At 33.8% G+C, this 15,760-nt stretch overlaps 2 protein-coding genes across 2 annotated transcripts in view; one reads left to right on the forward strand and one right to left on the reverse strand.

Annotated features, from left to right (window-relative positions):
* Positions 1 to 3,590: 3,590 nt before the first annotated feature.
* Positions 3,591 to 5,309, reverse strand: LOC139489375 (putative leucine-rich repeat-containing protein DDB_G0290503). Its single transcript, XM_071275686.1, has one exon. The coding sequence runs from the start codon at positions 5,307 to 5,309 to the stop codon at positions 3,591 to 3,593; it is 1,719 nt and encodes a 572-aa protein (XP_071131787.1).
* Positions 5,310 to 13,817: 8,508 nt separating this feature from the next.
* Positions 13,818 to 15,760, forward strand: part of LOC139487443 (caspase-3-like) — a 53,155-nt gene continuing 51,212 nt past the window's right edge. The window contains exon 1 of the mRNA XM_071272228.1: positions 13,818 to 13,965. Within this exon, the coding sequence (XP_071128329.1) occupies positions 13,898 to 13,965 (68 nt within the window). The 5' untranslated portion in view covers positions 13,818 to 13,897. The remainder of the gene's footprint in view (positions 13,966 to 15,760) is intronic.

Here is a 15,760-nt window from a genome sequence, read left to right on the forward strand (position 1 = left end):
AATTTCTCTGAGTGCAGGGAAACTGCATCCAGACAGGAGTCAAGATATTGATAAGATGGGAAGTCATTTATAAAAATTTTAAATAATGAAGGACTCAAGTTGTCTCCTTGTCTTACACCTAATTTAATGCTAAAAGGGTCAGTGAGAGAAGCTCCAACTCTTACACATGCTTTACTATTATTATACATATCTGATATAATATTATAAAATAAAGTACCAACTTTCATATTAATAAGCTTCAGTTTAAGACCTATATGAATTACACTGTCGAATGCTTTGCGAAAGTCTACAAAACAAGTATATAGTCTACCCTCTTTACTGTGACAGTATTTGTCTATCAGTGTTTTCAAAATAAATATATGATCTGAAGTTCTGGCATTTTTTGTAAAGCCAATCTGAGAATTATGAATTAAGTTGTTTTGGTACAAAAATTTGTCAAGTCTTGTATTCAAAATATTGTTAAAAAGTTTACCAATGGTACTAGTAATTGTTATACCTCTATAGTTAGATGGATCACAAGGATCATCTGATTTAAAAATTGGCGAAATAAAACCATCAGCCCAAATCTTTGGGTACACACTATTCTTGAGGCACAAATTAAATAATTTATATAAGCAACCTATCAAATATGACTGACTATATTTTAACATTTCATTTGAAATCAAATCAGGTCCACAGGCCTTGCCTGATTTTAAGCTCGCAATAGCATCAGAAATTTCTTTTTTACTAATATCATTATCTAAATCATTAAAAACTAAAGATTTTTCTTTGTCATTTAGGATCATTTCCAACTGGTTAAGTCGTGAATAAAATGTGTTATCAATTGCAGAGTGAAGATTACGAAAGTGATTGGCCCATGTATCAGAATCAATTTGTGAAGAGCAGTTTTCTTTTTTGCTATCCTGAATGTCATTTATTAATTTCCAATACTGCTTAGGGTTTTCAACTCTAAGAGTATCAAGTTTTTGTAGCATGGAATTGATAAATTGCTTATATTTAACTTTTCTATATTTATTATAGATTCTAAAATATTTATAATATCTGCCTTTAATAACAGGATCCTTAGGATATCTTGAATAAATTTTACCTAAGGATATAACATTTTTGCGCATTTTAAAAAGATCACTATCAAACCATTTTTTTCTGGGGTCTGGGACCCTTTTTATTCTTTTTTTGGGGTTACCAGGGAAATTTTGGCTGCAGAAAGAAAGATATCACATAAATCCTGTGCCTTTTTGTTAATGTCTTCAGAAGAGCAATAACTATCATTAATAAGGAAAGATGAAATTTTCTGCTGATTATCCGGTGACAAAAGTGCTTGCTGAAATTTAAGTGGGGAGTCCTCAGTCCATCTAAAATTAACAGGGGCAGCATGAAGATTATTTGACTGAGTTTCTGTTATTTGATATTTAGCCAAAATTTCCCATGATATTTTACAATGACAGTCTGAGAATGTTGAGACAAACTCTGACACTCTGAAATAAAGTATCTGATTAAATAATCTTTCATTTGCTATAAGGTAATCAACAGTGCTTTGGCCATGTGTATTAAAACAAGTAAAATGACCAAATAAATCACCCATGCATCTACCATTTATATTTATATATAAATGATTTAACAGATTATTTGAATAGCAAAAATATAAATGGCTTATTGTCTATATCTGAATGTTTGGAAAATGATCTCAATGTGTACCTAAAATTATTTATACTACTTTATGCTGATGACACAGTCATTATGTCAGAGAATAGAGACGATCTTCAAAATCAATTGGATATATTTAGTGAATACTGTGATATTTGGAAATTAAAAGTTAATGTGGCAAAAACAAAAGTTATGATATTCTCAAAGGGAAGACCTCCTAGTAACGTACATTTCTTGTACAAAGGAAACAAACTAGACATAGTAAACGAGTTCAATTATTTGGGTATAAATCTTGCCAGGACAGGACCATTTACAAAAGCAAAGAAAAAGATTGCAGAAAAAGCAACGAAAGCCATGTATGGCGTCATACAAAAAAGCCGTTTATTTAACCTTTCAATAAAATGCCAACTTGATCTGTTCGACAAAATAGTTAAACCCATACTTCTGTATGGATGTGAAGTTTGGGGATCTGAGAAAAATTATGTTATCGAACAAGTTCACCTGAAATTTCTAAAACATATATTGCACTTGAAAAAATCAACACCAAGCATAATTGTGTATGGTGAAACAGGCAGATACCCACTTGACATCAACATAAAATGCCGAACTATTTCGTTCTGGTGCAAACTATGTTCAGACGAAAACAAACTGTCTTCATTAATTTACAAGACTGCATATTACCAACATTGTGTGAAAAATCAAAGCATCAAATGGATCAAATATGTTCAAAATATTCTTAACATGAGCGGGTTTTCAAATGTTTTTCAACAACAAAATGGACATTTCTCAAAGTGGCTAAATCAGAGCATCAAAATGAGGCTAATCGACCAATACAAGCAGACGTGGTATTCTTCAGTACAAGACTCACCAAAATGCATTAACTATAGACTGTTTAAAAAGACATTGGAGTTTGAGAACTACTTGAATATTCTTGAAGATAAACATTTGTTTACATTATGTAAATTCAGAGCAGGTAACCATGCGTTACCTATAGAAAAGGGAAGATGGCAAAACATTGCCCGAAATGAAAGAACATGTTCGTTGTGTAGTTCCGGTGAGATAGGCGACGAATTTCATTATTTGTTTTGCTGTTCGCATTTGAAGAACGAAAGACAATTAAATCTACAAATTAAGTTTTCAAATAATCCAAATATAATTTCATTTTGCTCATTATTTAATAGTAAAAAACAATCTGTCTTAAGGAAACTATGTTTATTTATTAAGTATATGTCATTTTGAAGAAAGAAAAACTGTTTTTCAAATTTTATCCACTGAAAATCTTTGGACAACCCAGGAATTATTTTGATATGATCTTTTAAAGATGTCCTTCGAAAAATGCCTAACCCACCATAGTATCTTCCATTGGTTGAAATATTTCTACAAACAGGAAAATAATTAAAACCTTCAACATGTAAGTTAACATCATATCCAATATGTGTTTCTGCTAAAATAACCACATCATACTCTTTTATTTCTTGTACAAAAAGGTGATCTTCTAACTTATTCATATTATGTGTATTTATACCACCAATGTTCCAGTAACATATTTTCAAATTGTTCTTAACAATAGAACGACCATGTTTAGCCATATTTAAAAATCTAAATTAGACACCAAATTCACTTGTTTCCAGTAATGTTTCTTAATTGGTAACAAAATAGGCTACTAATAATGAGCAACAAAAACTTTGAAAAATAAAATAAACAACAAAAAAACAAAAAATGAATTAGTCTCAGAGACAAATTGGCTACTTGCCAGAAAAAGAAAAAAAAAGTTACCACTTGTAACTAACTACCTTTTATCAGCTTTTAATTTTCCAAAGATATACAGATAACACTTGAACAAATATAGATCAATTAGCTGGCTATTATCTGAGTTAATCAAATACCTTGCTGATTATATTATAGGAAAAAATAAAAAGATAGTACAATAAGTATATTTTCATGGTTTACCCTGTTCTTTTGAACTTGACCCTATTTTGCTCATTATGATCATGATAATTATTAGATGATTGGCGATGTTGTGGCCGATACTGTTGACGAGCACGGTCAGTGGATCTGGAATATCTGTTGTTCCTTTGTTGTACCTTAATACCTAAGACAGTATGTAATGCATTCTTAATGTTAGAAGCCAACATTGATGTTCCCCTCTCTGACAAGTGAAATTTATCTTCATTTAAGAGTTGTTGTATTGAGACTTGCCCATGCCACATGTTTGAGTTGTCAGAAACATATACATCTTTATTGTCTAGATATCTTCGTTTTACTAGTCCATCAATGATTTCTGAATTAAGACGATGTAAGCGATTATCAAGGCGGGGAGTAGTTAGTGACACTATGGTTTTAGCTTCTTTCCATTTGCTAGAAATTGATTCTACTACCATTTGTAGCTTGTCCATGCATTCATTTGGGTTGTTGTTTTTAACGTCGTTAGTTAGTGAATGTATGATAACAACATCAGGGCTACACTGTGCGGTTGAGATTACCTCGTATGCTTCATCTAAAGTATATGCTGTAGTTTTCGTTATATCCACTGCCGTTGATAGTTTGTTTTCATTAATCCTATCAGTGTTTGATGTGCCAATAAATAGAGCTGTAGGTTTGTTAGATTTGCCTTCATTGTTGAAGGACCCATTAGCAAAATGCTGCTCATTTTGTTGCTGTGTAGGTAAATACATGCTCGATAGCTGTGATTTGAGAGATAATACTTCATTAAATTGAGAGTCAGTTTTCTCTTTTAAAAGTTTGTTTTCTTCACTAATTTTCACCATTTCACTACATTTGGTGTTCAATTTGACCTTGAGATCATCATTAATATCATTGATATCCTCCATTTTCTGGTCCATTCTAGTATTAACTATTTCAAATTTATTATTTTCAATGCGAAATTTGGAATCAAACTCAGCGTAATCTGTTGCAGCTTTGTGTTTGCCCATAGAAAGGTTATGGACTTGGTTTTCGAGTTCTACAATGCGATGTTCTAGTTTATTGAATTGTTTTTCCATGTTGCTGTGTTCCTTTATATTACACGTAGAGGCATTATGCAAAATTGTATCTGATTGATGTTTGTTATTAACCTGTTCTTGTAGTTTTTTAACTGTTTCTACAACTGGTGTAATTGCTGATCTTATTACATCGGAAAAGCTTTTTTCTGCTTGCACTATAAGTGCCGTTTTAGATTTGGTGATACCAGCTAAAGCTTCAACAAAAGTAGACTGAAGCCTATCTAAATCTTCATATCCGATAGAAATCTTAGCCTGTGTGGCTATTGTAGTTTCTGTACATGTATTAGAAGTGGGAACATTTGCTTGAATGCTTGTATGTGAGTTGTTATTGTTATCTGTTAATGTATTGTCTACAGAACTAGCATTTGAGTTAAAAACTGATTTTACACTTGTAGATTCTTCGATTGAGTTCTTGTCTGAAGATTTACATGTAGAATCAACATCTGTGTTGACTATCAATGATGGATTGTGTAAACAAATACAATTGACTAGTGTTATCAATGTTGGGAAGTCCCTTGTGGTGAATAGGTCTTTGCTAAGTCCTTGAGCTTGCAACACACCAGTAGTGATAAATAATGTAATTTTATATACAAGTTGTTTATCATTGGTAAGGTTTATACATAGTAGCTTTGTTACTTTCACCCTCCCACTGGTGAGGATCATCGTACCAGTCAACTTGATACAATTCAGCTTTTTTACCAAAATGTTCATAATATAAGATACCAAGAGCACGTATCCAAGCCTCCAACCTGTTTCTCTTAATTCTACATGCAACCATTCTTGCGGGGGGCTCATAAAGGTTTGGATCAATTATCTCGTATTGTAGTTTCTTGGCTTTTGCACCCGAGTGATTCTTAAATTTTTCTGGAAGACACCCTCTTGGATAATCCTTAAATATTGGGGTGATTGACTTGTCAATTTCATCCTCGTGTATCTCAAATGGAAATTTATCTGACATGCTGATTTGTGCGTCGTCTGCAGACGTCTGCAGACGAGGAGTTTGACTTTTTATGTGTAGAAGTAACGCCGAATTGTCACTGGTATTTATCTATATTGACATATTAATGCTTATAAAAGGGTAAAACTCTCATTCTTTTCTTGGTCAGTCATCTAAAAGGGCAAAACCACGAGAAGAGCCAAATACAATGAAAGTCCCAACTATGTACTGGCTTCCGAAGCTACACAAAACACCTTACAAATATAGATTTATTTCGTCTTCAAGCCATTGTTCCACTACTAAATTGTCTATTCTTCTTACTAGCACACTTGGTACAATTAAAAACCTGATAATAAATTGTTCAAATAAGGCCTTCGAAAATAGTGGAATTAATTACTTTTGGAGTGTCAAGAACTCGTTGGAAGTACTTGATAAATTGCATGCTTATATTGGTGATTTTAAATCTGTTCAAAGTTTTGATTTTTCTACCCTGTATACTACCTTGCCTCACATTCTCATTAAGAAAAAATTCACACACCTAATTAAATGGGCATTTAAAAAGTCAGAATGTGAATATATATGTTCAAACTCTTTTAGGTCATTTTTTAGTAGCAATAAACAAAAAAACTATGTCAATTGGACATGCTTTGATACTATATATATGCCCTTGAATTTTTACTAGATAACATTTTTGTTCGCTTTGGGGATTCCGTATATCGTCAGATTATCGGAATTCCAATGGGGACTAACTGTGTACCACTTATTGCGGACCTGTTTTTGTATTGCTATGAGTTACAATTTATGACAAAAATAAGCAAAGACCCATCGAAACAACATCTGATAAACAAATTTAATAATACTTTTAGATATTTGGATGATATTTTGGCTCTCAATAATGACGACTTCAGTATGTATATTAAAGAAATTTATCCTGTTGAACTTACTTTAAATAAAGCTAATACTAACAATGACCACTGCACTTTCCTCGATCTTGATATCTATATCACTAACGGAAAGCTGAATACTAAAATTTATGATAAAAGAGATGATTTTTCATTTCCTATCGTTAATTATCCATTTTTAGATGGTGACGTTCCCTTGTCACCATCTTACGGTGTGTATATATCTCAACTTGTACGATTCGCTCGTGTATGTAACAATGTTTTAGATTTTAACGAGAGAAATTTATGTATTACTGAAAAATTATTACACCAGGGTTTTCGATATCACAAACTAGTCAAAACATTTACTAAATTTTATCATCGGTATAAGGACATCATTCGTAAATATAGCTCAACATGCAGACTTCTTATACGTTCACGTATTTCACATCCAATTTTTTATGGAAATATTCTTTATAAAGCACAAAGGTGTCAGTATTCACCTCAAAAACTAACAAAACCTTTGAATAGACTTATTAAGAAGGGATATAGTTACGATACTGTTGTCAGGTCATTAAAGATTGCATATTTTGGCGTTAATATTGATTCACTTATAGGGTCTTTGCATCGGAACTAAACACATTTTTTCAAAAACCAGTTGTTGGCATGACACGGGTTATGTTCTTCTCATATATGTTATGATGGTATGATACTAAACCCCTAACGGGAAGGATTGTGCCTGATGTTCATATGATGAAATCATAATCTTTCAGTCAGTTTAATTGAAGTCTGGAGCTGGCATGTCAGTTAACTGCTAGTAGTCTGTTGTTATTTATGTATTATTGTCATTTTGTTTATTTTCTTTGGTTACATCTTCTGACATCAGACTCGGACTTCTCTTGAACTGAATTTTAATGTGCGTATTGTTATGCGTTTACTTTTCTACATTGGCTAGAGGTATAGGGGGAGGGTTGAGATCTCACAAACATGTTTAACCCCGCCGCATTTTTGCGCCTGTCCCAAGTCAGGAGCCTTTGGCCTTTGTTAGTCTTGTATTATTTTAATTTTAGTTTCTTGTGTACAATTTGGAAATTAGTATGGCGTTCATTATCACTGAACTAGTATATATTTGTTTAGGGGCCAGTTGAAGGACGCCTCCGGGTGCGGGAATTTCTCGCTACATTGAAGACCTGTTGGTGACCTTCTGCTGTTGTTTTTTTTCTATGGTCGGGTTGTTGTCTCTTTGGAAAATTCTCCATTTCCATTCTCAATTATATATATACAACTCGTCTAAACATCAACCCAACAATGTTAGATCTGTAAATTTGCTTTCGCAAATTTTTGGTTCTTCCCTCGCCGGGATTCGAACCCATGCTACTGTGATATCGTGACACCAAATCGCCTGTACTGAATCCGTCCCGCTAGACCACACGACCACCTGGGCTCTCAAAAAAAGAGCTTTCGCTGGCCGTGTGTTACCTTTCCTCGTCAAACTACAGTACATGATATATAAGGCATGAAGATGTTATTGTTACAGATCAGCTAAATTATCTATAGTAAAGGATCCTACAAATTAATGTAATATACAGTCACAGAAAATAATTATATTTAAAAGTACGTCTGAGTCAGTGACAACTCTACAACAGATGTATCCATCGGATCGCCATCAATGATGGTGATACATGGCTGTGTACATAATGTACATACAACTCGTCTAAACATCAACCCAACAATGTTAGATCTGTCTTCCCTCGCCGGGATTCGAACCCATGCTACTGTGATATCGTGACACCAAATCGCCTGCACTGCAGCCGTCCCGCTAGACCACACGACCACCTGGGCTCTCAAAAAAAGAGCTTTCGCTGGCCGTGTGTTACCTTTCCTCGTCAGTTTTAATCTAGCGGCGTACTACAGTACATGATATATAAGGCATGAAGATGTTATTGTTACAGATCAGCTAAATTATCTAAAGTAAAGGATCCTACATATAAAGTGCCTAGAAAATCAACCTTACGATGTTAGAGTAGATTTGATTCGTAACTTCCTCCCCGGCGCCGGGGCTGGAACCTGTACTTTTTTCTAACTTCTACGACAACACCGCCTAGCATTGAACAGAGACCTTATCCCCTCCTCTAACTCTAGCTTATAAAAATAAGCTTTCGTTTCGGGAGGTGTTACCTGCTTGTAGGAATTAAACAAGGATCTCTGATACAATACACGAAGTATTTATTTTTAGTGTACAGAAATGATCATCTATACTCATCTCTTCAGTATAATTGCAGGATGCTAATCTATTAATAGAAGCATACAATCACTGTAAATAAATATATGTATATTAGTATGTCTGCCTGTGTGCAGTGACAACTGCAAATTATACCTTGTCCATCGGATTTCTTATGATTAAGAAATATATAACCGGGAGTTTTCCGTGTTATAGTTATTCAAAGACGGAATACCAATACTTTAAACTTTATTAGCAAGGTCCGGACAGTACCAGACCTAAGACCTAAACTGACTACAAAATAACATACAAAAGCATATATAAAAAACAGTACTATAGAAAAGGATTAGTGTCCAACGGATTAACTTGTCATGGTCAGAGTGATTTCCATCACGACAAACATATATTTAACAATAGAATTAATTAGACACAAAGAAATGTAAAAGGTTTGATAAAAGGATTAATAAATTGTCACTATAGCACTTAAAATATATTGTCTGAACTTGATTTATATCTAAGTCCTAATTGTCCAAATCTTCCTGGTTATATTCGCCACTACTCCACCTAAACTCGGTCTCCGAGTTGACCGAATGAATTTTGTTATCGTCGTGGGTATCCTCCTCCACGCCGATGATGTTGCTGCGAATTGCCACGCGAGCAAATTGCAAGGGTCGAACGCACACCTCGGTTTGAATGTTTTATATTTAGATGTTGAATCTCGTGTCTACTGTTTACGTTCTCTTCCCTCAGTCTCTGAATTTCGCCTTCCATATCATTTAAGATGCGATTGTAGTGCATGTCAGTATTTTTAAACTCCATTGTTAAGCGTTGTCTGGCGTTGGTTAAATTTAGGTTTAATTTCCTCTTTCAAACGCACTATTTCCTTCTCAAAATTTTCAGTTCTACTTGCATGTTCGGCTAACTCATGTTCGATCTTTTGAATTATCCGGCCATGTTCTAAACGTTCCAAATTTACTTTGTCCAAATTGTTCCTTAATATCACATTATCTTTCACTACGGTATCCAATTTTGAATTTTCACACTTGAGTATACTGATTTCTTTGATGAAGTTTCGGTTAGACTCTTTCAACTTGTTTAGGTGTTGTTTCACGGATTCGTCCTGTACGGAGCACGTAAATGAAGAGATTTCCTTGTCCTCAAGTCCTTGAAACGGAAATTGAGACATTTGTTTCTTCTCAATAAACGTTCTCATTCGATCGCTGTCTCTTTGGATTTTGGATTTCGACTTTTTCTTCGGTTTTCGGATTTCACATGACTTAACGTGAAAATTGCACATACGGGCAAAATGTCCATGATGTCTGCACTTGTAACAATAAGCGTTAACTGCATAACACCGATGGTAGGTGAAAACATTCAATGTCTTACCGCAATATTTGCATAGAAAGTCCAAAGTATCTGTTTTTCTCATCGGAAACGGGTGTCCATTTCTGCAAGGCTGGTAATTCCAGGATCCTTCCATATTGCTGCTTCTGGAGGTATTTATATATACTAGTTTGGGGGAACTAGCTCAAGATCGTGCCGCGGGTACCTCCACCATTATATAACCGGGAGTTTTCCGTGTTATAGTGATTCAAAGACGGAATACCAATACTTTAAACTTTATTAGCAAGGTCCGGACAGTACCAGACCTAAGACCTAAACAAGACTACAAAATAACATACAAAAGCATATATAAAAAACAGTTACTATAGAAAAGGATTAGTGTCCAACGGATTAACTTGTCATGGTCAGAGTGATTTCCATCACGACAAACATATATTTAACAATAGAATTAATTAGACACAAAGAAATGTAAAAGGTTTGATAAAAGGATTAATAAATTGTCACTATAGCACTTAAAATATATTGTCTGAACTTGATTTATATCTAAGTCCTAATTGTCCAAATCTTCCTGGTTATAAATACCAGGCCTATATATATATAAATGATCCAATTATGGATTTTTTGGGGAAAAAAGTTTGTTTCCAGTTTTTAGAGAAATAAATAATTTGTTTTTGATCCTGAGAAGAAAAAAATGTTTCACCCTCAGCTGCCACTATATGTAATATGCTAAAATTGCTTCACAAACTTTTCAAAGCTATTTATAAAATGTTAAGTAGTATTTCCTAATGAATTACACTTTTAATATAAAATGTTTAATATATCTCAGTTCTTCACCATCATTACACAACAGACAAATTGGTTTCTCTCTGTTTCCATAGAATTTGGACCTATTCTTCTGTGGTATATATACTCCGGTAGCAATTCTAGTTCTGACACATGCCTTCGTGATTGAAACTGGGTTTATAGACGGACCTGCAGATATCCAAATGGTGTGAAGAGTACCGGGCGTTGCAGTGCGGTTTAGATATACCAAACTTGATTTATTTGCTGCATCTGTTCCCACTTTTTTATTCCAGTGACCATTTATTGTATGTTTTACCATGTTCTTCATTACAGTTGGCGATGACATATGTTCAATAAGTGTAAAAATGGATGTAAGATCATATATATATATTGGTCAAGTAATTCCGTTGCCATAGATAAACCAACTATTCGAAGTGTCATCCACCTCAGGAATAGATTACCTTAGCTGTATTTTGCAAAACTTTTAGGAATTTTGGTCCTCAATGCTCTTCCACGTTGTACTTTATTTGGTCTTTTTTAAATTTTTTGGATTCGAGCGTCACTAATGAGTCTTTTGTAAACGGAACGCGCGTCTGGTGTAATTATAAAATTTAATCCTGGAATCTATGATGAGTTTATTTAACTAATATTGACGAATGCAAATTTCCCTTTCAATGCAGTCATTTAAAAGAAAAGACTTTTTTTATTTTGCAGTGCATGAAAAGGTCAACATTCAGTATTGTATATGTGTCTATGGTGCGACCAGAGCCATATAATACAATAGTATATGTCTCTGGTGCCACCAAATGTGCCTCTAGTATTGCCGCGCGGTTAGTATGACAAAACTTGGTCGTCAATATGTCAAATTTTCGAAATAAGCATCTATAAGTCAATCAAAAATCATACTGGCCTTCCCATCTTGTACCTTTAACAAACACATTTTTCAGTTTTGACCATGTCTGGTATAATAAAAGAACAGCCAGAAGGAAAACTCATATCTTCAGTGAAAAAAAAAGATAAAAAGAAAGATATGAAAAACATCCAGTTTCGCATGTTTGTCGCTGAGGTAAAGACAAAAACAAATTACGTACACATTATAACCTAAAACGGAATATAAACCTGAGACTTATACAAAGTTGAAGATCTAGAAAACATATATTAATCAGTTACGTAAATTATGAATTTCTAACCATAATTTACACATCGAAAAAGCAAAGATTGTATAGTAAGACGAACTTACTATACTGTAGAAAAACGCAGACTCTGTAATAATACATTTTTGGGTCAAAGATTGTGTAAACATTGTATTGAAAACAAAATTGAAGATGAGTTTCATTTTATATATATGTGAATACAACATCTATCAAGACGATAGGACAACGTTTTTTGACGACATTGTTAATACTATACAATGTCTTTGTAATTTAGATATTTTTTTTATAAATTTAGAAAAATAATGAGCTGTTCGGGGACTGATGTTCTCAAAAGATGCCTTTTGAATCGAGACAAATGTGTCGTGATCAGACATTCATTAGTAGGAATAACAATTGTGGTCTATTTTTTTTTCTTCCTTTTTTCTATGTTTTCTATCATATTAATGACAAGTCTCATTCCTAGAATAACAGATAGTAGATCAAATGTGTGTATCATGATATGATACTAAACACCTAACGGGAGGGTTTGTGGTTGATTTTCATATGATGAAGAATAATCTTTTAATTAGTTTAATTGAGGTCTGGAGCTGGCATGTCAGTAACTGCTAGTAGTCCTTTGTTAATTCATGTATAACTGTCATTTAGCTTTTTTACGATTACCTAGTATCCTGACATCGGAGTCGAACTTCTCTTAAACTGAGTTTTACTTTCGTATTGTGTGTGTTTGCATGTTTATTATACATTGGCTAGAGGTATAGGGGAAGAGTTGAGATATAAAAGAAAACCATGTTAAACTGCGCCGCATGTTTTGCGCCTGTCCCAAGTCGCGTGCAGGAGCCTTTGGCCTTATTTGCTTGTGTTGTTTTGTTTTTTTTTTATCTAATTTTAATGCATTTATATGTTTCAGCGTTTAGTGTGACGGCTATTTTCACTAAACTAGTTCATAAGCTGAAGCCCACCTCTGGGTGCGGGATTTTGTCGATGTGATGAAAACCCATTGGTGGCCTCGGTCTGCTCTTTGGTCGGGTTGTTTTCTTCTTTCACACATTCCCAATTTCCATTCTCCATTTTATTATTGGAAGTTAAGCCATAAGCTACTATAGAAACCTGCCCCAGCGGAAGACTTCAAATAACTTCAACGACTGTCACTAACGAGTCTTTTGTAGTCGAAACGAGCGTCTGGCGCAAATGCCAAATTAAACGAGCGTCTGGCGCAAATACCAAATTTTTAATCAGTTTAGTTTATACAATAATTGTAAATAAACTGATCATAGTTACCAGGATTGAAATTTAGTATTTTCATGTCTAATGGAAACAAAACTCTATCTGAAATATAAAACTGAGTAATACATTAATGTGAAATTTATTTTTTTATGATTCGTCGACGACAATATAATCAGGCTATGAAAATGGTATATGAGAAAAGTGTGTTTTTTTTTAAATGTATTTCGAGTACATGTAATAATGAAGTGTTTGACACACTGATAAAATTCATATATTGACCAGATTAATGTATTCTTATTTCATAGATCCCTAACTTTAACAAAGTATTTCTATATAAATAAAAACTATATGTTCAATCGTTGAATATTAATTAGGTCCTTCGCAAAATGCTGCAGTTGTTATGAAGAACTATAAAGTTTTTTTCTTTGTGCGAGGACATTTTCAAACATTCAACGATTTGTTTTCTTTTCTTTCGTGTGTGGACATATTCAAACATTCTCAATCAATCCTGATTTATGTATTGGCCATGTTTCCCTTACCATCAATCAGGACAATGTACGATCCATATGTAACAGCTCTCACGGAGACAATTCCTTTAATATATACGCTCTCAAACAAACCTATCAATCGAATTATAAATACCAACAAAAAACAAGTGGTGAATGTGCAATCTACCATGACATGTAATCAACGATGACAGCTGACGAATGTCTTCACCAAGACTCAGTCCATCCTCGGCAGAATCAACATCACCATACCTTCTAAGGAGATTCAGGTAGGACATTTTATACAGTAAAAACGATTTATTGTGTAATTGCTGGATTTTTTTAGTTATAACTTTAAATTTTTTTATATTATTACCTGACGTTTTTTGTCAGTTCATTTAAATTAATGAAGGCAACAACGAGCGACTTCATTTATCAACTTCAGTAAAAACGATTTATTGTGTAATTGTTTGATTTTTTTTAGTTTAGATTATATTCTCTAACCTGAGATTTTTGTCAGGCATTGAAGTAGACAAACATGTGTTATGCCCCACCTACGATAGTAGAGGGACATTATGTTTTCTGGTCTGTGCGTCCATTCGTTCGTCGTACCGTTCGTTCGTCCGTCCGTCTGTCCCGCTTCAGGTTCAAGTTTTAGGCCAAGCTAGTTTTTGATGAAGATGAAGTCCAATCGACTTCAAACTTACAACACATGTTCCCTATGATATGATCTTTGTAATTTTAATGCCAAATTAGAGTTTTTATCCCAATTTCACTGTTCACTGAACATAGAAAATAATAGTGCGAGTTGGGCATCCGTGTACTGGGGACACATTCTTGTTTTTATAAAGAAAACGCGACTTTTTAGATACATTTCAGTTATAAGTTTATATGGTTAATTGAATTGCTTTCCAAATTAAGAAATTAGTAAACTGGAAGCAGATGAATACGTTTAATTGATTGAAAAACAAACATATAGTTATTTATATTTCTTTTTTAACGGTATCTATCTGACGAGTAACTTCATTTCCACTGCTTTTGACAGTTTTTTTTATGTTGTGTTGTTTCACCACTATCCAGTATGTATGTGTTTGTCCCAAGCCAAGAACATTTTATCTGGCTGTATATCATATTAGTTTATCGTTTTAGTTTTACATTACAGTGTTTATGTGTTTGTCCCAAGCCACGAGCATTTTTAATAAAATGCTGTCGTATGTTGCTGTATATCATATTTAGTTTATCGTTTTAGTTTTACATGACACCCTACAGTGTGTATGTGCTTGTCCCAAGTCACGAGCATTTTATTAAAATGCTGTCGTTTCTTGCTGTTTATCATATTAGTTTATCTTAAGACGTTTTAGTTTTACATGACTCAGGCCGTCGATGTTTTTTTTTTTATCTTTAGGATTAATTTCTATAAATGTTATACTAAACTACAGAATCATGAGAGTACACAATTTGTAGCTGATTTTTTTCAGTGCAAATGAGTTCTGCTTCAGCTAGAAAAGCTAAATGTATTGTTATGGAATCTACGATGTCTGGAAGTTTACTGCTTTTATCGTCGACATTTGAACTCTAGGGGATAGGTGCCTCATTGGCAACCATACCACATCCACCTATTTGTTTTTATGCCCCCCGCAACTAAGTGTGTGTGGGGTGGAGGGGGTTTAATTGTTTTACCCATGCATGTCCATCTGTACTTATGTTTGTCTGTTCTATTATGGACACTAGTATATACATGTAGTTATTCCGCATAACTCCCCAGGACTGCAGTTTGAATCCAAGTAAGTTTCACTTTGCTGTTAGTTTGTACATATATTGAATGTGTGCATGCTTTTTATTAATATTTGATCTTTTGGGAGATAGTTGAACTTTTGTCATTTTGGGGGAATAAGCGGTTAAAAGTTATTTTAGATTAACACTTTGCATCTGTGGGGGCATCAGTTGTGTCTTCCAGACACAATAGTATCTCAAAGAAAGTCCTACATTGACTTTGTTATTGTCAGACAAAATTGCAATAGTTACTTTTCAATTTTAATCAAAAGATGGGAACCATTTATTGACAAGAATAGAAACTCCTTCACA

Source organism: Mytilus edulis, chromosome 9, assembly GCF_963676685.1.
Source record: "Mytilus edulis chromosome 9, xbMytEdul2.2, whole genome shotgun sequence".
In the NCBI taxonomy this organism is placed as follows: Eukaryota; Metazoa; Mollusca; class Bivalvia; order Mytilida; family Mytilidae; genus Mytilus; species Mytilus edulis.